At 43.6% G+C, this 24,447-nt stretch overlaps 1 protein-coding gene across 8 annotated transcripts in view; it reads right to left on the minus strand.

The window, feature by feature from the left end:
- Positions 1–24,447, minus strand: part of cep63 (centrosomal protein 63) — a 97,231-nt gene that overhangs the window by 60,331 nt on the left and 12,453 nt on the right. For 6 of the 8 annotated variants that reach the window (XM_041182945.1, XM_041182950.1, XM_041182944.1 and 3 more), the window contains 4 exons: positions 16,140–16,323; positions 5,092–5,187; positions 4,729–4,857; positions 2,179–2,292 (listed from right to left, as the gene is read on the minus strand). In XM_041182945.1, the coding sequence (XP_041038879.1) occupies positions 2,179–2,292; positions 4,729–4,857; positions 5,092–5,187; positions 16,140–16,323 (523 nt within the window). The remainder of the gene's footprint in view (positions 1–2,178; positions 2,293–4,728; positions 4,858–5,091; positions 5,188–16,139; positions 16,324–24,447) is intronic. The other 2 variants (XM_041182949.1, XM_041182947.1) reach the window with 1 other exon arrangement.

Here is a 24,447-nt window from a genome sequence, read left to right on the forward strand (position 1 = left end):
TTTCCACCTTTCAAACTCAGAACTGTATTGCTGCAAACTATTTTCACATTTGTTACTAGGCTGTAAAATCATTCAAAAAGTAGCAAATATTCCACATGAATGTGGAGGTAAGGCTTCAGACGTTTAAAAACATAAGGTAATGTGTAAACGGGTAAGAACTGTGAGGCGATGCACCTGGGGAAATCAAACAAGCAAAAGGAATACACAATTAATGGAAGAATGCTGAGAGGTGTCGAGGAAGTGAGGGACCTTGGAGTGAATGTCCACAGATCCCTGAAGGTAACAGAACAGGTCAATAAGATGGTTAAAGTGGCATATGGAATCCTTTCCTTTATTAGCTAAGGTATCGGATACAAGAGCAGGGAGGCTAAGCTGGAAACATATAAATGGCAGATGGAGTATAACGTGGGAAAGTGAAGTTGTCCACTTTGGCAGGAAGAATAGAAAAACAGTTTATTATTTAAATTGTGAAAGATTGTTGGCATTATTGCACAAGGAAGAGATATAAAAGTAGGGAAGTTTTAACTACAGCTGTATAGGGCCTTGGTGAGACCACATCTGGAATACTGTGTACAGTTTTGGTCTCCTTATTGAAAAAAGATATAATTGCATTAGAAGCAGTTCAGAGAAGGTTCACTCGATTCATTCCTGGAATGAAGGGCTTATTTTATGAACAGATTGGGCCTATACCCACTGGAGTTTAGAAGAATGAGAGGTGAACGTACTGAAACATACAAGATCCCGAGGGGACTTTATAAGGTGGATACCGAGTGTATGTTTCCGCTTGTGGGAGAAACTAGAAATAGGGGACACAGTTTAAGAATAAGAGGTCTCACTTTTAAGATGAAGATGAGGATTTCTTTTCTCTCAGGGATCGATAGTCTGTGGAATTCTATTACATAAAAAGCATTGGAGGCTGGGTCATTGAATTTATTCAAGGTAGAATTAGATAGATAAGGGAGTCAAGAGTTACGGGGCTCAGACAGGAACCACAATCAGATCAGCCATGAATGGTGGAGCAGGCTCGAAGGGCCAAATGGCCTACTCCTGCCCTAAAGTCCTATGTTCCTTTGTCCTAGGTGGTTAAGTTTACTATACATAACTGATCAGAAACATAAATAGATTTAGACAAAACATCTATTCAAGTATATAAAATAACTAATTGGGTTCTGATGAAAGGTCGTAGACCTGAAATGTTAACTCTGTTTCTCCCTCCACAGAGCTGACTGACCTGAATATTTGCAGCATTTTCTGTTTTTACTTCAAATTTCCAACATCCACAGTATTTTGCTTTTTGTCCATCAATTTAAGTGCTGCTTCCTGCATAGCACTTCAACCCAAGTTCATTTAAATGTTTCATTGAACATCCATAGCAATTATCTCTGGATGGCTTATTTAATGAAGGTAGTTACAAGAAGTAGAGTTGGGAGCCAATTTGCTTGATAAATTGGTGGACAATCCCTAGACAAGTTGCAGTAATGTGTGATTTACTACAAATGTTGCTTTGTTTGTTCACTCTGTCTTTGTAAAATAAACATTTGATCATTTATATTAGGCCTCATCTTACTAAAGTAAACTACCTTTTGGAATATTTGAGAAGGCACACATAGGGTTAATGCACCCAATTTTTATAACAAGTTCAATTTCAAGCTCTGGGTCACACCATATCACTTGATAGTAAGCAGTAAATGTAAACTCCTGATCAAAAGAGATGTGCAGCCCATTTATTGGAAAGATCAGTAACAATGAACGTGAGAGAATATCTAATGCTGACCCAAAATTTGTAACGGTCCTTTGGTCTGCATATTATTGGGCAGTGATGCAGAGCAACTCAACTGATTACCATTACTGTGACACCCATCACCAACAAATGAGCAGCAAAACCAACAAATAACAGAATATAAATGATCCAAAACTCCACAGCATGTATATGAGAGATGTTGGATATTTGGGAGACATTTCCAAACCATAATGTGTGCAAATACTTAGAATCCCCAAGAGGAGGGTCGCTGGGGTCCTCTGAAGAGAGGACAACCTTGTGATTGTTCCTGCTCTATTAAGCTCTCTGCACAATTTGTACTTCTTTTCAAATGATTGGAGTGCACAGGATGCCAAAAGCAAATTCTAATATAGACGTAAGCTTGTTTAATGTAGCCCAAAACTGATTAAATGTTGTACCTGAATGGCTTTACACTGGTCTGCCAGCAGCTTTCTCTCTGCATCCAGTGATGCCACCTGTTGTTGATAATAAAGCCGCTGTTTCTCCCAGGCCAGTGACTTTTCTGTAAACTCCTAAAGACAGAAATGCTTTTATTGAGGCTCAGTAAATGAGAAAAAAAAACACACCCAGAATGTAAAGAACCCACAGAGACAATGTAACAATATCCTAGGCCTGAAAATATTAATTCTTCAGCATTTTTGAAGCATTATTAAATTGTTGGTAAAAGTTGAAATGTTCAATCTCTGCACTGTCAGAGGTGCCATCTTTAGGGTGAGATGTTAAACCAAAATGAGATGTCTCTCAGGAAGATGTAATGCATCCTTTAGCATTAATTGAAGGGGAGTTCACCAATATTTATCCCTCAATCAACATCACAAAAACATGATTATATGGTAAAAGCAAAATACTGTGGATGCTGAAAATCTGAAACAAAAACAAAAATTGCTGGAAAAACTCAGCAGGTCTGTCAGCATCTGTGGAGAGGAAGACAGAGTTAATGTTTTGAGTCCGTATGACTCTTCATCAGAACTGATTAAATAGTCATTATCACATTGCTGTTTGTAAGATCTTCCTGTGTGCGAATCAGCTGCTACATTTCCTACGTTATAACAGTTTCATTATAACAGAACTTTATAATGCTTCAAAAGTACTTCAATGGCTGTAAAGTGCTTTGGGATGTCCTAAGGTCATAAAACGTGCTGCACAAATACAAGCCTTTTTTTCTCTTTATTTCAATTCCTATTTGATTAAAAGCATTATCTTCTTGTATTCTCTGCCTGAAGGCAGGTCTGACCCACGGTGCCACGACCTCCACCATGGGTAAGGCAAGGAGGCCAAATCCACCCTGATCGAACCCATGCTGTTAGCACCAATCTGGTCCCCACAAACCGTCCAGCCAACTAGCTCCCCATTGAGTCTAGGTCGCTGTGGTGACATACACTTTTACAAGCATGTCGTAGCCTAGACATATGGATAGAGATTCCAATTTCTTTCCATCACATGGCTGACCAAGAATCTCTCCTGCTCTTACCGTCTGGAGTATATCGGAAGGGTTGATAATCAACCAGTTTGGCCACGTTATGAACAACCTTCTTTGGCCATCAAGTCCTGGAGTGGGGCTTGAACCGGGAGCTTCCAGCTCAGGGGAAGGGACACTGCCCACTGCACTACAGGACCTCCCATAATGGCATTATATATTCTAGCAATTAAAAGACACATTAAAATACTGGGCTGATTAATTTTTTCAAATAGCAACCACCACATCCACACTCTTGCAGCAATTAGAAATCTAAGAAACAAGTTTTTTATTCATTTGGATCTATTCCTGAATCACCATCCTGTGCTGTAACATAACACCAGAAACCATTTCCAACACCTTTTAGAGAACTGTAGTCAGCATTACCTCACATGAGTTCATTCAGGTGTTCCAGACTCAGGAGACCAATGCCAGGCTGCATTTAACAACTGCTCAACTGATATAGTCATTCTTCTGAGATCACATAAATGCCTGGTATTAAGCTGTTAGCCAGGTGACTATTTTAAGATTGCCAAGGTAATGTGATGACAGAGTTGGAAGCCGACACAGCTCCAAACCCAACAAGTCCAATTTTGGTAGAATGTCAATTGTGCTCATCTGAATACGGAACCTGAAGCAGGCCAACTGTCTATCCACAGGGAGGAAAGAAAACAAACTCAAAGCAAGGTTCACCTTTAAAGAGTTACTTCTAATGGCAGCTCTAACATCTGCCACTTCATAGCCTTGCAATGTTTACACTACTCAGTGGACCATGAGCAATTCTGGTCTCTATATTGTAAAATGAAGCACTGGAGAAAGTGAAAACAAGAGTTACAAAGGATGATAGCAGAATTGAGAGGTCATAACCATCAGGAAAGACTGAACAGGCTGGAGCTCAGAAGACCAAGGGTAACCTAATGGCGGTCTTCAAGATAATGACAGGACTCGACAGGGTACATGTAGACAAGATGTTTCCACTTATGGGGAATCCAAAATTAAACATAAAATAGTCACTAATAAATCCAATAAGGAAGTCAGGAGCAGTTTCTTTACCCCGAGAGTAGTGAGAATGAGGAACTCTACCACAGAGAGTAGTTGACGCAAATCATATAAATACATTTAAAGGGAAGCTAGATAACAGGAAGTGGAGAGTGTGCTGAAATAGACTTAGATAAAGTAGGGTGATCAGAAACCTGTGTGGAGCATTAACACTGGCTCAGGAGAGTTGGGTTGAATGGTTGTAAAATAGTACAGAATTCCATGTATTTACCTACTGCCATATGCCATACATGTCCGCACTTACAATAATGCACACTGTTAAACCCTCGGTTCCATCTTGCAGCAGAAAAGTCAGGCAAGAACAAAACAAAACAAGAGTGTACTGTGTACCCAGTGAATCCTTACAGATGAAAGTATTAATGAAACCTTGAGAAATACTGAATAATCCAAATGTCCAAAGCAAACAAACTAAATTTCACATGGGGTTGTTTACCTCGACCTTCTTATTCAGCCTGTTAAGTTCAGATATGCCCTGCTTCTCTTTTCTGTCCCTCACATCCTCCTTCCTGTCCTTCAACTGGCGTCTCTGCAACTTCTCATAGCTTTTCTTCAGTTTTCCAATCTGAAAATATGAAAGTTTGAATGGAAGCTAAAAATTGATTGTATTTTAGTAAATACGTTGTGCCCCCATGTTCCCCACTTTTGCATCCTGCAGTAGGTGGTCAACTGGGCTGGCTAGACTCAGGGCTGCCTTGGTGAACACTGCAGCAAGTGTGCTGAGCCCTGGGAATTTCCAGACTAAGTAGTTTTTCTTTGTAAAAGGGATTCTATGTGATGTTTCGACACCACCTCTTACCTCTTCCCGAAATACGTTCAGCTGTGCTTCATATTGCACCACCATATCATGTTGAACCTTTTCATTGTCCTGCAACTGCTGTCTCAATATTCCCACCTGAAAAATAGAAGAAACATTCCTGTTATTTGTGAGAGAAATCGCACACAAAAATGAGGCATGTAATCCAAAGAGTGCAGTACAGTTATTACCCACAGACCGTGCTCTTCACTCCCAGAGTTAGTAAGTGAACTATTCACATCTGGGGTGGAATTTTACGCCGGTGGGATTTTATGGTCCTGCCGAAGTAAACGGGCTTTTGAATGGCTCGCTGCATTTTATGACCCTGCCTACACCTCCACAGGGCCGTAAAAATCTACCCATGGATTGAAAACAGAAACTGCTGAAAAATACTCAGCAGGTCAGGCAACATCTATGGAAAGAGAAACAGAGTTAATGTTTCAAGTCAAGGACTATTGTCAGTACTCTGATGAAAAAAGTCTGATGAAAGGTCATCCACCTGAGCCGTTTACTCCATTTCTCTCCTGACAGAGACTGCCTGAAATACTGGTAGGCAAAAATCAGGGAATGTTTTTATTTCAGGTTTCCAGCCTCTGAGTATTTTGTTTATTTAGTTAAATATGAATTCCTGGTATGGTCACAATATTGGAGGAAGAAAGTGCTACAGCAGGCTGCAGGAGAATGGGGACAGAAAGCAGAGGGAAAGAGAAGGGAACGGGATTGAGGAATCCAAATAGAAGTCCTTCCACAGCCAACTAATCTCAGCAACATCTTCAATAAGAGGTGGCAAGCAGGTGGCCAGTTAGTTCTTCACAAAGTGAAAATAAGGTGGTTTTTATTTGTTTACAAGTTGTGGACAGCATTAAAAGACCACATTTCCTGGCCATTCCAGTTGTCCTGCGATGATGGTGCTCTTGGAGTCTTTAGTCTTTGACAAGATGATGTTCCAGAGATGGTGCACAATAGGGACCATGGGAATGAGACAGTCTCAGCTTCCCATGCACAGCTCTGTGCTCAGCTAAAGAACAGCACAGAATGGAAAGAGAGAGGCTTCCACACTCACCCCCCGCAACACCCCCAACCACTCATGGTGCCTGATGCAGAGAAGCTGTGAAGGCAAAGATAAACAGAGATATTCAGTGATTACTTCTGTAGTAACTATAAAAAAAGGGAAAAAATTAGCAGGGTAACCATCACCTTCAGCTTTGGGTTAGGTCTGCTTAGATATAAACAGAAGATGAGAAAAGACGGGGCCAAAATTTACTTAAAGAGTGCATGAATAACACATGCTACAAGTGTGCAAATCAGCTAGCGACTCATAGTAAGTGAGAGATGCCCTGTGAGTTCTGAATTATCACAATTGATGGCTGTTTTGCAGCATTCCACCTTTGCGAAAACAGCATCGTACCCTAAACCTCCCTTGTCATGAAGTTGCTGCATGTGTACACTAATTGCCTATTAAACTCACCACAGAAAGCCAAGTCAAGTCATAGCATAGGTACCCCTTTAATGGTGTGAACATTAACAACTACCAAAAAAACCTTTCCATCCAGAAAGTGAACAATTAGAAGTGTGGAATCACATTCCTTCAACAAGTGAAGTATTTGAGATTTTTAAAACGGTCAAATTTTAAAAATGTCCACTTATTTTCTTATTTTCCTTTCTCTCTATTTTTCTCTCTCAGTGAAATCTTTCTTTCCCTCTCTGTTTCTCTGTGTGATGCTTATTTGACATTAAATTCACCCACTCTAATTCATGGTCCTTCTCAGTCCCTTTCTATTTAATTCATAATCCTTAAACTTCACTGTTTGTTCGCAGATCCCATTGCCCTTGTAACCACCACCCCGCCCCCCGGCCCCCACTCACACCATCTGCTTGCACTTCCAGGAATTTTATGGACAAACAAATATTTTTTGAACTGAAGGGGCAGGAAGGAGTCTAACTAACAGAGCCCACTGTGGGATGTCATCTCCAGAAAATCATGAACCAATGAGCTCCACTGTGTAGGATCAAACCTCCTCCAACTGGGAAATTTATGGAATATAATTTCAAACCAACGGACATGTTTTGACCTCATGATTGAAACTACGAATTTCAAAAAGATAAGCTGCGGTCAGCAGTACAGGGCTGGGCAGGAAAGGGTTAATTCGGACATTTAATGAAAACACAGTGCATCTTCCAGTCAGCGATTGGGGGCTGCATCTTCCGCTCGCCGACACATAAAATGGCGCAGGGTAACGTTGGGCAGGCGTCTCAACGTCACTGCGCGCCATTTAGATTTTCAGGTCTGCGCGCCCGCCAAACTGTCAAAGGCCTATTAAGGCCATTAAAAAAGTAATTGCAATCATTAATGGACCTGCCCGTCCAACCTTAAGGTTGGTGGGCAGGCCAGGGGCCCAGGTGGGCTTCTGAAAAAACATCAAAACTCATCCACGGGCAGGATGAGGTTTCATGAGGGATTTAAAAATTTCTGAATATTTAAAAATAAAAGTTATGGAGATGTCCCAACTCATGTGACAGTGTCACATGAGGGGACATGACAGCAAAATTTTTTCTATTGTTTAAACAGCTTTTTACGTTTGAGCTGATCTCCCTGGGGCAGCACTTTGCTCAGGGAGATCTGTGCGCTCTTTCGACCGGAGGCGCTGATTGGGAACACGCCTGCCCATGCCCGCTCCCGCACATCCACCCTGACAGGGGGAAAATGTTGCCCAGTGACTCATCAAAAGGGTTTGAACATTGACTAATGTGATCAAGAAGTCTGATTACTCAATACAATAGCACAATGGGCATATCATCAATACAATACACTCAAGGAATTATTCAATCACCACAGACAATAGAACTGGAATAGGGTCAATCAAATCCTCATTAACTTTGGAGCCAGGTGCTGGTACTGTGCTGTTATTGCGCCACATCAAACAGCAGGAGAATTGCTCATACAATGAGAACTGATAATATTGGTCTGGATACATCTTCCATGGAAAATCCTGTATTGTTTCAACTAGCAGGAGCTGATGACATTTGTCTGGACTTTGCGGGGGATCAACTAAGCGGACATTAGAACAACAGGAAATATGTTTTGACATGTGTGAGTTAAGTTATAAAAGAAAAGCACATCTGAGGTTTTCGGCTGGGGTTGGGAGAAAGATAGAGTTTGGTCACCTTGACTCAGGCCTGCAGTCAACACCAGACAGACCAGCCATGTTGGAGATTGTAAGTGTTTTCAGCCAAATCGTAGTATATTGGTCTGAGGGTTTTGCGAAAGTTTGGGGCAAAAACTTGGGTTTTTTTGTTGGTACCTGCAACTTGTTTCAGCCATATCTTGGTGATATTGGTCTGAGGGGTTTTATTCTTAAGGTTTCAGGACAGGGTGTGGTGTTTTGCCTGTGTTTTTGTAAATTTTAACCGAGTCAGGGTGATTTTGTGTCGGGTACTGGGAATAGGTTGTTTTAATTTTTGGGTTTTGTACTGTGGGGTTGTGGGTGACTCAATAAAATGACTGTGAATTATCAGAAGAAACTTGTCTCACTGCTCATTTTGTTCAAGTCATACACTTGTGAATCTAGCGTCACGAGCTTGAGAGTGGGGAGGATCTCTGAGGGAAAATGGGAACCCCTACAACTGTGGCACCCACATCTCATTTTTTTCCCCACAGGTTTCTTTCTTTTCTTTTTTCTTTGGAAAAGGATAACAGGAGTCCTTGCGTTAAGGAGCTTAATGGGGGAAGGCTAATTATAACAATATTAGGCAGGAACTGAGGAATCTAGGCTGGAGACAGATGTTTGAGGGCAAATCAACAACAAACATGTGGGGGGCTTTCAAACGTCAGTTGATAAGAATTCAGGACTGGCACATTCCTGCTAGGATGAAGGATAAGTATGGCAAGTTTCAGGAGCCTTGGATGACGAAGGATATTGTGAGATTAGTCAAAAAGAAAAGGGAAGCATTTGTAAGGGCTGGAAGGCTGGGAACAGATGAAGCCCGTGGAGAATATAAAGAAAATAGGAAGAAACTTAAGCAAGGAGTCAGGAGGACTAAAAGGGGTCATGAAAAGTCACTGGCAACCAGGATTAAGGAAAATCCCAAGGCCTTTTATACATATGTAAAAAGCAAGAAGGTAGCCAGGGAAAGGGTAGGCCCACTCAGGGACAGAGGTGGGAATCTGTGTGTGGAGCCAGAAGAAATGGGAGAGTTACTAAATGAATACTTCTCATCAGAATTCACCAAAGAGAAGGACTTAGCGGTCGATTTGTCTAGGGAAGAGCGTGTAGATAGCCTGGATCATGTTGAGGTATAAAAGAAGTGTTAGGCGTCTTAAAGAATATTAAGGTGGATAAATCCCTTGGGCAGATGGGATCTACCCCAGAGTACTGAGGGAGGCAAGGGAGGAGATTGCTGGGGCCTTGACAGAAATATCTGTATCCTCACTGGCTATGGGTGAGGTCCCAAAGAACTGGAGAATGGCTAATGTTGTTCCATTGTTTAAGTAGGGCAGCAGGGATAATCCAGGAAATTACAGGCTGATGAGCCTTACATCAGTGGTAGGGAAATTATTGGAGAAGATTCTTCGTGACAGCATTTACTACCATTTGGAAGCAAATGGGCGTATTAATGACAGGCAGCATGGTTTTGTGAAGGGGAGGTCGTGTCTCTCTAACTTGATCGAGTTTTTCGAGAAAGTGACAAAGATGATCGATGATGGAAGGGCAGTGGATGTTATATACATGGATTTCAGTACGGCCTTTGACAAGGTCCCTCATGGCAGACTGGTACAGAAGGTAAAGACGCACGGGGTCAGAGGTGAGCTGGCAAGATAGATACAGAATTGGCTTGGTCATAGAAGACAAAGGATAGCAGTGGAAGGGTGCTTTTCTGAATAGAGAGCTGTGACTAGTGGAGTTCCACAGGGATCAGTGCTGGGACCTTTGCTGTTTGTAGTATACATAAATGATTTGGAGGAAAATGTAACTGGGCTAATTAGTAAGTTTGCAGACAACACTAAGATACTGAAGAGGATTGTCAAAGGATACAATGGGATATAGATTGGTTGGAGACTTGGGCGGAGAAATGGCAGATGGAGTTTAATCTGGACAAATGCGAGGTAATGCATTTTGGAAGGTCTAATACAGGCAGAAATTATACAGTAAATAGCACAACCCTTAAGTGCATCAACAGGCACAGGGATCTGAGCGTACAGGTCCACAGGTCACTGAAAGTGGCAATGCAGCTGGATAAGGTAGTCAGGAAGGCATAGGGCATGCTTGCCTTCATTGGCAAGGGCATTGAGTATAAAAGCTGGGAAGTCATGCTGCAGCTGTATAGAACCTTGATTAGGCCACATTTGGAATATTGCATGCAATTCTGGTCGCCACATTACCAGAAGGATATGGAAGCGTTAGAGAGGGTGCAGAGGAGGTTTATCAGGATTCTGCCTGGTCTGGAGGTTATTAGCTATGAGGAGAGGTTAGAGATTGTTCTCACTAGGGCGACGGAGATTGAGGGGCGACTTGATAGAAGTTTACAAAATTATGAGTGGCATGGACAGAGTAGATAGTCAGTAGATTTTTCCCAGGGTGGAAGAATCAATTACTAGGGGACATAGATTTAAGGTGAGAGGAGAAAACTATAGAGGAGATGTGCGTGGCAAGTTTTTTACGCAGAGAATAGTGAGTGTCTGGAATTCTCTGCCAGAGGAGATGGTGGAAGCAGGTACGATAGCGGTGCTTAAGAGGCAGCTTGACAAATACATGAATAGGATGGGAATCAAGGGATATGGACCCCGGAAATGCAAAATGTTTTTGCTGATGGGCAATATGATTGGCGCAGGCTTGGAGGGCCGAAGGGCCTGTTCCTGTGCTGTACTTTTCTTTGTTCTTTATTAACAGCAAGTCTCCTGTAAAGACAAAGTCACTGGGCTCCATTTAGTTGATGGATGATAGCTATAACCCAAGGAAGGATCGATGATTTGGTAAAAAATTCTATTAGCATTACCAACTACTTGATTGTTAACTTCTAAGAAATACAGAGCTGTTTGAGATATTGACCAATGTGATCTTACTGAGTTACGACAGGACTTGGAAATCCACAACCTCGCGTCCCCAGTATTGAAGGCATCTTGTAAAACTTAACATTAAAAATAGACTTAGCCGGTTTTGTTTGCTGGCCCAGATCTTCCAATCCCCATGGTGGTGAATGCTACACTGTTACTGTTCACTGCTACTGAGGATCACAATGGCATTAGAAATCCTGGGAAGCTGATTTACTCCTGAGCACAGAAATTCTGGTAGACCAGAAACGGTTTCCTGGGAGCCCTCGCTCATGGCCCCATCAGGACCTGTCAAAGTGTAAACTTGGGAAGTTTGCCCTATACGGACACTGTTTATTTTTACACTGATTTGCTTGGATCTGTTCCCAGCAGCTGTAAAGCCTGATCAGGAGCACAGCTCAAAATAATTCAGGCACAGTGTCAGAGCACTCCAGCACCCATGGGAACCAGACATCGCTCATCTCACGCCACCAACTCCCTCCACATCACTGGCAATGAACTCCCACCACCGTACCCTCAACATGGCTCACCACCCGTCTCATACCTCTTCCAACACTGCTCACCCCGCCGCCACCAATGTTCACTTCCCGGCCCACATATCCCCAGCACAGCACCCAGAATCCCTAGTTCCTTAGTCTGGCTGATGTTGGAAAAGCACTCCCAGCATTTCAGGGGGTGTGGGGTGGGGGTGGGAATGAACATTGCCGGGGGGTGCGCAGATAGGGGCAGAAAATTAGCATGGGGGGGGGGGTGAGAAGGACAAATGTCGAGAGGGGGAGGGAGCAGTCGGGGGAGGAATAAGCATTGTCGAGTGGTGGAGGGATGAACATTGTCGAAGCTTGCAGGGATAGGGGGAGAAAATGAGCATTGTCAAGGGGCAGGAAGGAGCATTGTCGGGGGTGGGGGAATGAGGGTTGTCGAGGGGGGGAATGAGCATTGTTGGGCGGGGGGGGGGGCTCATGAGCATTGTCAAGGGTTGCTGGGGGAGGGGGGGAAAATGAGCATTGTTGGGTGGGGTGGGGGGAATGGGCGTTGCTGAGGGTTGCGAGGGTTGGTGCTGGTTTGAGCAGTGTCAAGGTGCAGGCCGAGCAATGTCAGTGGTGTGAGTCGAGGGGGAACCTAAAGACAAAGACAGGTCCATTTAAAAGCAGTGCAACTCAGTGAGCTGAAGACAGACCTCAGGTGATGTGCCTTCAATTCATGTTGAGAAAAGCAGTGTGGCTTGGGCTGTAGTTCACCACTTGCCCTCTCAACTCAATTCGTCACTGGATCCATATTGGAGCCAGGACAAAAGATTCTAAGGCCCCAACATAAATAAGTAAGGGTGCAGCATGAAACGGGACTGGCGGTATACACCCCCACTCCACTGCTGACAGGAAGATATGGGCCATTAATTCTAAAACAAAATACTGCGGATGCTGGAAATCGGAAACAAAAACAGAAAATGCTGGAAATACTCAGCAGGTTAGGCAGCATTAGGTGGAAAGAGAAAGGGAGTCAACTTTTCAGGTCAATGACCTTTTATCAGATGAGAGGTCCTGATGAAAGGTCATCGGCTTAAAATGTTAATCCTGTTCCTCTCCCCACTGATGCTGCCTAACCTGTTCAGTGTTTCCAGCATTTTCTATTTTTATTACTTATTATTCTCCTGATTGGAACATAATTTGAGCAGCCTAAATGCGATTTGAATAGTAGTTCCTCTAAATCTTTGCAGTAGAGACTCAGCTACAATGTAAAGCAATAATGCCACCTACAGGCACATTTAAATGCAATGATAAGCCATGAGCCATAAGCTAACTAACTTTCTGCTGCATGATCAAAATGAAAAGAAAACATAGCAGGATTGACTTTCAGAGTGAAGGACTGCACTGAGCCAGTTACATATAGCACAGATTGACTAGTGTTGTTGCGGGGGGGTGGTGGGGGGGGAGGGGGGGTTAAATTAGCTAGGCAGGAGGATGGGAAGTTGAGAGCAGATTCAAAAGGGAGAAAGGCAGAGGTAAAAACGGAAGGCAGAAAATTAGTGAGAGAAAAGTTTGGAAGGCAGAGCAAACAAAGGTTGGAAAATAGATTTAAAAAGAGTCTGGTTGTGCTTCATGGTATGTACCTGATTACGAGGAGTATCGTGAATAATGCAGATGAGCTAAGGGCACAGATTGACATCCGGAAGAATGAGTTTTTAGTGGTCACTGAAACACGGGTCTCTAGATCGTCAGATATAGAACGTACACTGGGCGATGGGACGTACACTGGGCGATGGGCATTTGGACTCTGCAAATGACCTGACGCACAGGCATACACAGGAAATTGCCTGATAAGTTTAAGCTTCCAACTGGCTGATTCCCTGCTGCCGGGGCCTTCTACAAATGTCTCTGACCCCAAGCTCAGGGCAGAAACCTGGGCCAAATAAGTGAGACTCACCTGCATACCTACCCAGAAATGCTGGACAGTTTAATTCCTGGTCTAACAGCCGTGTAACTCAACTGAACATCACAAATGAACCCCCCCCCCACAAATTACCCCCTTCATCTTCCTGACCCTCTCACCCATATTTATTCATTGAAAGCCTTAAGGCCTTTAACAACTTACCTGAATATGGCAGATACTGTCATAAAAAGGGAACATCCTCTCCTTTTCTCAACCCTCCTAACACTCATTGGATTTACTCTGCAGTACCGGTGCTGCCCATTTCTGCTTCAACCAGGATAGGAAGAGCCCAGAAGAAATGGGAGTATTGTCGAGTTGGAAAAAAAATCCAGGCCATGGCTTAGGGAGGATCAGGAATGGCAGCTTAATTCTTGTTACAGAGTTTTCAGATGAAACTGGGAGGGGTTGGGAACCAAGAGACGAAAAAATGAAGCGGTGTGGCAATTTTAATTAAACAATTATAGCTATCAGCAGTGATAATGTGTCAGTAGGATCATCAAATGAGGTTATGAGAGTTGAATTAAGAGTCAAAAAACTAAAGGGATATCACACTGTTGGGAGTGTACTAAAGACCCCATATAGTCCTTGGGAGATAGAAGAGCAAATTGCAAAGCAAACTTCTTAGATTCAAAAACAATAAGAATTATTGTGGATTATGGGGGATTTCAATTACCCTAATATTAACTGGGATACAGTCAGAGTAAGAGGTACAAAGATCACAGAATTCCTAAATTGCATTCAGGAAAACTTTAGCCAAAACATGGCAAACCCAACAAAATTTGGGAAATTCTGAACGTAATTTTAGGAAATGGGGCAGGTGGAAGGAGTATCAGTGCAAGAGCATTTTAGTGCTAGTGATCATAATTCAGTTAGATTTAGCATAGGTGTGGAAAAGGACAAAGATTAAATAGTTCTAAAAGTTCTAAATTTGGAGAAGGCTAATTTCATTAGGTTGAGGACTGATTTAGCAGATGTCAGTTGGAAATAGCTACTTGAAGGCAAATCAGTGTCAGAGCAATGGGAGACATTCAAGTAGGAGATTCAAGGTGTTCGAGGTAAACGCGTTGCCACAAAGAAAAAAGGTGGGAGAGCCAAATCTAAAGTCCCCTGGATGACAAGGTACAGAGAGGCTGATAAGGCAGAAAAGGGAAGCTTCTATCAGACATCACAGAAAGCCTAGAAGAATAGAGAAAGTGTAGGTGTGGAATTAAAAGGAAAATTAGGAAAGTAAAGAGAGGGCATGAAAACATACTGGTAAGTAAAATCAAGGAAACCCCAAAGATGTTTTGCAAGTACATAAAGAGCAAGAGGATAGCCAACGAAAGAGTAGGGCCTATTAGGGACCAAAAGGTAGCCTGTATGTGGAGTTGGCAGGGGATATGGACAAGGTTCTTAAAGAATACTTTGCAGCTACCTTGATGATGATGACAGCATAGTTAAGGAGGAAGGATGTGAAATATTGGATGTGAAGTTATACCAGAACCATACACAACACCAGACAGACAATAAATCAAGTACCGTATACAGTTCTGGCCACATTACAGGAAAGATGTAATTGCACTGGGCAGGATGCACAGGTAGTTTACAAGGATGTTGTTGGGACTGGAAATTTTTAGCTGTGAGGAAAGATTAAAGAGGCTAAGCTTGTTTTCTTTGATACAAAGAGGGCTGAGGGGTGAATGAATTGAGGTGTACAAAATGATGAGCAGCCTAAATAATGTAAATAGGGATGACCTATTTATCTTAGCAGCCGAATCAAAAACTATGGCACAGATTTAAAATAATTGGTAGAAGGATAAGTGGGGAGATGAAGAAACATTTTTTCATCCAGAGGATGGTAAGGGCCTGGGGCTCACTGTTTTTTAGGGTGAGTTTCTGCCTCTGCCACCACATTTAAGGAGTAGTCTACTTGAAGATCAGTGACCTGCTGGGCTACAGAAGGTGGGATTAGGCTGGGTAGCATTGATTAGCACGGACAAGATGGACCAAATGACCTCCTTCTGTAAATTTCTATGAGATTGGAGCAAGCCACCATTTCAGCTCTGAGTGTCACTAGGGTGCTAATCAAATACTAGTCACATCAGTAATCCAGATGAAAACTCACGAACCTCAATAATCTATGTAGACCCACAGCAGTGACATTTCAATCATTAACATCCCAATTACCAAGCAGGACTCAGAGGTACCTAGCTTTCAGTGACATTCACCGGAAAGTTTTGAATTAAACTCATGTGAACGTCACACTGAAAGTTTCCATCTGCCCACATCTTCAAGTTCATCTTTTACTCCTGATGGAGGGATTATTGGTAGGTACACCTACCTAATCACTCCTTCTCCCTGCAATTGCAGCCACCCGCCCCACCCAGCTAGCTTCCACATCCTCATACTCCCCAGGTTGTTGCCTACTTCGAGGCTCATTCCATAATAACTTGCCTCCCCAGTAAGTTTAAAAGCACACTCGCATCGAGATTGTAATATCCTCCTCTTGAGCTGTACTGAACTGGCAATATGTAGGTAACTTGAAAGTCTGCATGGCCACTTTCAGTTGTGGTATTGAGGGAAGCTTTGCTCCTACCTCTGTGTGTTTCTGGTCAAGCAATAGTCGAAAGGCACTGAGCTCCTGTTCTCGGACCTTCAGCCTCGTTTCCACCGACTGGAACTGCGCTTCCCATTCAGACTTTTTCTGTGCCACCATAATATCGATCTGCTTCATCAATTCTTGTAATTCAGCCTCGCAGGTGGTCAGGGCACTGCTGCAACTTGATTCAGTCAAAGGTAATAAAATCAGAGAGAAAGAAATTCAGAAGTTTAAAAAACAGACTCCTTTCCCCAATGACATGGTGAATAAAGGCATCAATCATTACATAGTTTCATTGTACCAATACTGAGACTATCATCAATTTCCATAAAAATGTCCTTTAGGGAAGGAAATCTGCCGAACTTACCCAGTCTGGCCTACATGTGACTCCAGACCCACAGCAATGTGGTTGACTCTTAACTGCCCTGGCCTACCAAGCCACTCAGCTGTACCAAACTGCTACAGAAAAGTTAAAGAGCAATAAAACCAAATGGACCACCTGGCATCAACTTAGGCACCAGAAATGACAATGCAGGGTTGATGGGGTTGAGTGTGCCAAAGTCCTCCTAACTAACATCTGGGGCTTGCACCAAAATTGGGAGAGCTGTCCCACAGTCTAGTCAAGCAACAGCCTGACATAGTCATACTCATCGAATCATACCTTACAGACGATGTCCCAGACACCACCATCATCCCTGGGTATGTCCTGTCCCACTGGCAGAACAGACCCAGCAGAGGTGGCAGCACAGTGATATACATTTGAGACAGAGTTGTGCTGGGAGTCCTGAAATTGACTCCAGGCCGCCTGACATCTCATGGCATCAGGTCAGACGTGGGCAAGGAAACATCCTACTGATTACGATGTACTGCTCCCCATCAGCTGATGAATCAGTACTCCTTCATGTTAAACACCAATTTGAAGAAGCACTGAGGGTGGCAAGGGAACAGAAAGTACTCTGGGTAGGGGCTTCAAAGTCCATCATCAAAAGTGGCTTGGTAGCACCATTACTGACCAGGCTGACTGAGTCCTAAAGGACATAGTTGCTAGAGTGGGATGCAGCAGGGTGTGAGGAAACCAACAAGAGGGAAAAACATGCTAGACCTTGTCCTCACCAACCTACCAGATGCATCTGTCCATGATGGTGGTGGTAGGAATGACCACTACACAGCACTTATGAAAACCAAGTCCCATCTTCACACTGAAGATACCCTCCATCATGTTGTGTGGCACTAATACAGTGCAAAATGATTTAGAACAGGTCTAGTAACTCAAAACTGGACATCCATGAGGCACTACAGCAGAATTGCATTCAACCACAATCTGTAACCGGCATATCCATCATTCTGCCATTACCATCAAGAACAAAGAACAAACAAAAGTATAGCACAGGAACAGGTCCTTCGGCCCTCCAAGCCTGCACCAATCATATTGCCCGTAAACTAAAACATTTTGCACTTCCGGGGTCAGTATCCCTCTATTCCCATCCTATTCATATATTTGTCAAGCTGCCTCTTAAAACACCACTATCATACCTGCTTCCACCACCTCCTCTGTCTGTCAGCAAATTCCAGACACTCAATACCCTCTACGTAAAAAACTTGCCCTGCACATCTCCTCTATGGTTTTCTCCCGCACCTTAACTCTATGTCCTCTAGTAATTGACTCTTCCACCCTGGAAAAAAGCTTCTGACTATCTACTCTGTCCATGCCACTCATAATTATGTAAACTTCTATCAAGTCTCCCCATAATCTCCATCGCTGTAGTGAGAACGATCCGAGTTTCTCCAACCTCTCCTCATAGCTAATAACCTCCAGACCAGGCAGCATCCTGGTAAACTCCTCTGCACCCCATCTCCAACGCCTCCATATCCTTCTGGTGACCAGAATTGCACGCAATATTCCAAATGTGGCCTAACCAACGTTCTATACAGCTGCAGCATGACTTCCCAGCTTTTATACTCAATACCCCTGCCAATGAAGGCAAGCATGCCATATGCCTTCCTGACTACCTTATCCACCTGCGCTGCCATTTTCACTGACCTGCGGACCTGTACACCCAGATCCCTCTGCCCACTTAAGGGTTGTGCCATTTACTGTATAATTCCTGCCTGTATTAGATCTTCCAAAGTTCATTACCTTGCATTTGTCCGAATTAAACTCCATCTGCCATTTCTCCGCCCAAGCGTCCATTCGATCTATATCCCATTGTATCCTTTGACAATTCTCTTCACTATCTGCAACTCCTCCAACCTTATGTCATCTGCAAACTTACTAATTAGCCCAGTTACAGTTTCCTCCAAATCATTATGTATACCACAAACAGAAGATCATTTATGTATACTACATCAAGCCAAGGGATCAACCCCGGTTTAATGAAGATTGCAGAAGGAATGGCAGGAACAGCACCAGGCATACCTAAAAATGAGGTGTCAACCTGGTGAAGCTACAACACAGGACTACCTGCATACCAAACAGCATAAGCAGCAAATGGTGATAAAGTTAGACAATCCCACAACTAAGGAATCAGATCAGTTCTGCCACATCCAGTCATTAATAATGTTGGACAACTGAACAATTTTTAAAAAAATCATTTATGGGATATGGGCTTCGCTGGCTGGGCCAGCATTTATTGCCAATGCTTAGTTGCCCTTGAGAAGGTGTTGGTCAGCTGCCTTCTTGAACTGCTGCAGTCCATATGGTGTAGGTACACCCACAGTGCTGTTAGGTAGGGAGATCTCAGATTTTGGAGGAGGAGGCTCCACAAATATCCCCATCCTCAATGATGGAGAAGCCCAGCACATCAGTGCAAAAGATAAGGCTGAAGCATTTGCAACAATCCTCAGCTAGAAGTGCTGCTGGGTAATCTAGCTCAACATCCTCTCGAGGACCCCAGCATCACAGATGTCAACCTTCAGCGAATTTGATTCACTCCATGTGACATCAATAAGCAGCTCAAGACATTGGACACTGCAAAGACTATGGGCCCTGGTATCATGTCCCTGCACACAAAGAGAAGGCAAATCCATTCCAGCCAATTACCCTATCAGCTTCCTCTCGATTATCAGTAAGGTGATGAAGTGACACTTACACAGCGATAACCTGCTCACTGATTTAAGTTATGAAGAGAGGTTGGATAGACTTGGGTTGTTTTCACTGGAGCAGAGAAGACTGAGGGGCGACCTGATCGAGGTGTACAAGATTATGAGGGACATGGACAGGGTAGATAGGGAGCAGCTCTTCACCTTAGTTGAAGAGTCAGTCACAAGGGGGCATAAGTTCAAGGTGAGGGGCAGGAGGTTTAGGGCAGATGTGAGGAAAAATTTTTTTACCCAGAGGGTGGTGACAGTCTGGAATACTCTGCCTGGGAGGGTGGTGGAGGTGGGTTGCCTCCTTAAAAAGTACCTGGATGAGCACTTGGCACATCATAACATTCAAGGCTATGGGCCAAGTGCTGGTAGATGGGATTGGGTAGGAAGGTCAGGTGTTTCTCACGAGTCAGTGCAGACTTGATGGGCCGAAGGGCCTCTTCTGCACTGTGATTCTGTGATGCTCAGTTTGGGTTCCGCCGGGGCCAGTCGGTTTCTGACCTCATTACAGCCTTGGTCCAAACAGGGATAAAAGCGCTGAAATCAAGAGACATGGTGGGAGTGACTGCCCTCGGCATTAAGGCAGCACTTGACTGAGAGTGGCATCAACTGGAGTCAATGGGAATCAGAAGGAAAAGTCTCAATGGTTGAAGTCATACCTAGAACTAAAGAACATGGCTATGATTGTTGGAGGCCAATCATTTCAGTCCCAGGACATTGCTGCAGGAGTTTCTCAAAAGTAGTGCAGTAGTGCCAAAATGCAGCAAGACCTAGACAACATTTAAGCTCTTGCTGATAAGTGGCAAGTAATGTTTGTGCTATACAAGTGCAGGCAATGACCCTCCCCAACAAGGGAGAATGTAACTATTTCCCTTTGACATTTAATAGTATAACCATAGTTTAATCTACCACTATCAATATCCTGGGGGTTACTACTGACCAGAAACTGAACTGGACTAGCCATATAAATACTGTGGCTACAAGATTGGGTCAAAGGCCAGGAATTCTGTGGAGGGTAACTCATCTCCTGACTCCACAAAGCGTGTCCACCACCTACAAACACAAGTCAGGAGTGTGATGGTTCTACTTGCTCAGATGAATAATCTTTAAAAGTTCTTTCACAGGATGCGGGTTTGTTTGCTAGGCCATTTGCTGCCCTTCCATAGTTGCCAGAGAGGGTGGTGGTGAGCCACCTTCTTCAACCATTGCAATCCAGGGTACCACTATGTAGGTACACCCATAGGGCTGCTAGGGAGTTCCAGGATTTTGACCCAGCATCAGTGAGGGAACGGTGATATAGTTCCAAATCAGGATGGTGTGTGTCTTGGAGGAGAATTTGCAGGTGGAGTGCCCCCATAAGCGCGTTGACCTTAATCTTCTTGGGTGATAGAGGTCACTGGTTTGGAAGGTGCTATCCAAGCTGCCTTGTTCAGTTGTTGCGGTGCATCTTGTAGATGGTACACGCTGCTATACTGTGCGTTGGTGGTGGAGGGACTGAATGTTTGTGGATGTGATACCAATCAAGTGGGCTGCTTTGTCCTGGATGGTGTCCAGCTTCTTGAGTGTCGTGGGCGCTGCACTCATCCAGGCAAATGGAGAGTATTCCATCACACTCCTGACAGGTAACTTGTAGATAGTGCACAGGCTTTACGGAGTCTTGAAGTGAGTTAGTAGCCACAGAATTCCCAGCCTACGGGAATGCTCTTGTAGCCATAGTATTTGTATGGCTGATCCAGTTCAGTCTCTGGTCAATGGTAACCACCAGGACATTGATAGTGGGGAATTCAGTGATGGTAATTCCATTGAATGTCATGGGGAGATGGTTAGATTCTTTCTGCTGGAGATGGTCATTGCCTGGCACTTGTGTGGTATGTATGTTACGTGCAACTTGTCAGCCCAAGCCTGGATATTGTCCAGGTTTTGCTGCACTTGGACATGGACTGCTTCAGTATCTGAGTTGGTGCACAATCATCAGCGAACATCCCCACTTCTAACCTTATGATGGAGGGAAGGTCATTGATGAAGCAGCACTACCTGGAAGAAATCTTGCAGCAATGTCCTGGGACTGAAATTATTGACCACCAACAATCACAAACAAGTTCCTTTGTGCTAAGTGTGACTCCAACCAGCAGAGTGTTCTCCCCCAAAGTCCTATTGACTCGAGTTTTGCTCGTACTCCTTGATGCCACACTCTGTTCAATGCTGCCTTGATGTCAATCTCACCTCACCTCGAGTTCAGCTCTTAAGTCCAAGTTTGGACCAAGGCTGCAATGAGGTCAGGAGCTAAGTGGCCCTGGTGGAACTCAAGCTGAGTGTCAGTGAGCAGGTCATTACTGTGTAAGTGCCATTTGATAGAACTGTCAGTGACATCTTCCATCACTTTGCTGATGATCAAGAGTATATTGATGAGGCAGTGATAGGCCAGGTTGGATTTGTCCTGCTTTTTGTGGAGAGGACATACCTGGGCAATTTTTCACATTGTCAGGTATATGCCAGTTATATAGCTGTGTAGCTCCAACAACACTCAAGAAGCTTGACACCATCCAGGACAAAGTAGCCTGCCTGATCAGCAATCCATCCGCCAACATAAACATATAGTCCCTCCACCACCGAATGCACAGTGGCAGCAGTGTCTATCATTTACAAAATGCACCGCAACAACTGAACAAGGCATCTTGGATAGCACCTTCCAAAGAGCAACACAGCAAGGCTCCTTCAATAGCAACTTCCAAACTCATGACCCCTACCATATAAAAGGACAAGGACAGCAGATTCATGGAAACACCACCACTTGGAAGTTCCCCTCCAGGTCACTCACCTTCCTGACTTGGAACTATATCGCCATTCCTTCAATGTTGCTAGATCAAAATCTTGGGACTCTCTCCCTAACAGCACTGTGGGTGTACCTACACCACATGGACTGCAGCAATTCAAGAAAGTGGCTCACCACCACCTTCTCAAAGGTAATTAGGGATGGGCAACAATTTCTGGTCTTGCCTGTGATGCCCACATACCATGAAAAAAGTTTTTAAAAAATGAGCCACAAAATCTGAAATGATAATGCTCATTATCAACCTATGCCGAACCAATTGGGGGATTACAAAGTAGATCTTAGCTAAAGGGGAAAAGAGCAACAAATTCAGCCAGGGTCCTCATTTCTGATTCTTCTACAGTGAACTTTGCTGCAGAAGGACATGAGGATAGCCCCTGGCTCAACTGTGATATCTTCCACAACTGAAAAAGTTGCAGGCATACACAAATGGGCCTGTATTAACTCTGTAATATCACCTGAGGAGCTGGTATGAACATACGAACGAGGAGTCCATTTAGCCTGCTCCGCCATTTAGTAAGATCATGCCTGATCTGATAATAACCTGAAACCTGCGTCCCACCTACCGCTGATAACCTATTACCCCTTGCTTACCAGGAATCTATCCACCTCTGCCTGAAAAATATTCAAAGACTCTGCTTCCACAACCTTTTCAGGAAGTGGGTTCCAAAGACTCAATCTTCTGTAAAAATTTCGCCTCATCTCTGTTTTAAATGAGTAACCCCTTATTTTTAAACAGTGACCCATAGTTCAAGTTTTTCCACAAGAAGAAACAACCTCTTCACATCCATCCTGTCAAGATCCCTCAGGATCTTATATGTTTCAATCAAGTCGCCTCTGACTCTTCTAAACTCCTCATTAAGACAACCCACCCATTCCAGGTATTAATCTGCTAAACCTTCTCTGAACTGCTTCCAACACATTTACATCCTTCCTTAAATAAGGTGGCCAATAATGAACACAATACTGCAAATGTGGTCTCACTAGTGCTCCATACAACTGAAGCATAACCTTCCTACTTTTGTATTCAATTCCCCTCGCAATAAATTATAACATTCTATTAACTTTCCTAATTACCTGCTGTACTTGCACACTAGCCTTTTGTGATTCATGCACTAGGGCGCCCAGATCCCTCTGCATTTCAGAGCTCTGCAATTTCTCACCATTTAGATAATAAGCTTCTTTTTTTATTCTTCCTGCCAAAATGGACAATTTCACATTTTAACACATTATACTCCATCTGCCAAATCTTTACGCACTCTCTTAACCTATCTATATCTGTTTGTAGCCTCCTTATGTCCTCCTCACAAATTACTTTCCTACCTATCTTTGTGTCATCAGCAAATTTGTCAACCAAAGCTTCAGCCAAATCATTTATATAAATTGTAAACAGTTGAGGTTGCAGCACTGATCCCTGTGGCACGCCACTCGTTACATCTTGCCAACGTGAAAAAGACTCTTTATGCCTACTCTTTCCTTCCTATTAGTCAATCAATCTTCTGTCCATGTCAGTATGTTACCTCCTATACCATGAGCTTTTATTTTCTGCAATGTGACCATAATATGATAGAATTTACCCTGCAATTTGAGAGGAAAAAGCTGGAATCAGGTGTAACGGTATTACAGTTGAATAAAGGCAACTACAGATGCATGAGGGAGGAGCTGGCCAGAATTGACTGGGAGATGAGCCTAGCAGGAAAGACAGTGGAACAGCAATGGCAGGAGTTTCTGGGAGTAATTTGGGAGACACAGCAAAAATTCATCCCTAGGAAGAAGAAGCTTACTAAAGGGGGGACGAGGCAACAATGGCTGACAAGGGAAGTCAGGGACAGCATAAAAGCTAAAGAGAAAGCATACAATGCGGCGAAGAGCAGTGGGAAACCAGGGGATTGGGAAGCCTATAAAGACCAACAGAGGACAACTAAAAAAGAAATAAGGAGGGAGAAGATTAAATATGAGGGTAAAGTAGCCAGTAATATAAAAGAAGATTGCAAGAGTTTTTTTTAGATATATAAAGGGTAAGAGAGAGGCAAAAGTGGACATTGGGCCGCTGGAAAATGACGCTGGAGAAGTAGTAGTGGGGAACAAAGAAATGGCAGAGGAATTGAATAGGTACTTTGCGTCAGTCTTCACAGTGGAAGACATGAGTGACATCTCCAAAGTTCAAGAGAGTCGGGGCGGGGGGGGCGGAGCTGAGTATGGTGGCCATTAACAAGGAGAAGGTGCTAGGAAAACTGAAAAGTCTGAAGGTGGATAAATCACCTGGACCAGATGGATTACACCCCAGAGTTCTGAAGGAGATAGCTGAAGAGATAGTGGAGGCATTAGTGGTGATCTTTCAGGAATCACTGGAGTCAGGGAGGATCCCAGAGGACTGGAAAATCACTA

The sequence above is a fragment of the Carcharodon carcharias genome, chromosome 2 (genome assembly GCF_017639515.1).
Source record: "Carcharodon carcharias isolate sCarCar2 chromosome 2, sCarCar2.pri, whole genome shotgun sequence".
NCBI lineage: Eukaryota > Metazoa > Chordata > Chondrichthyes > Lamniformes > Lamnidae > Carcharodon > Carcharodon carcharias.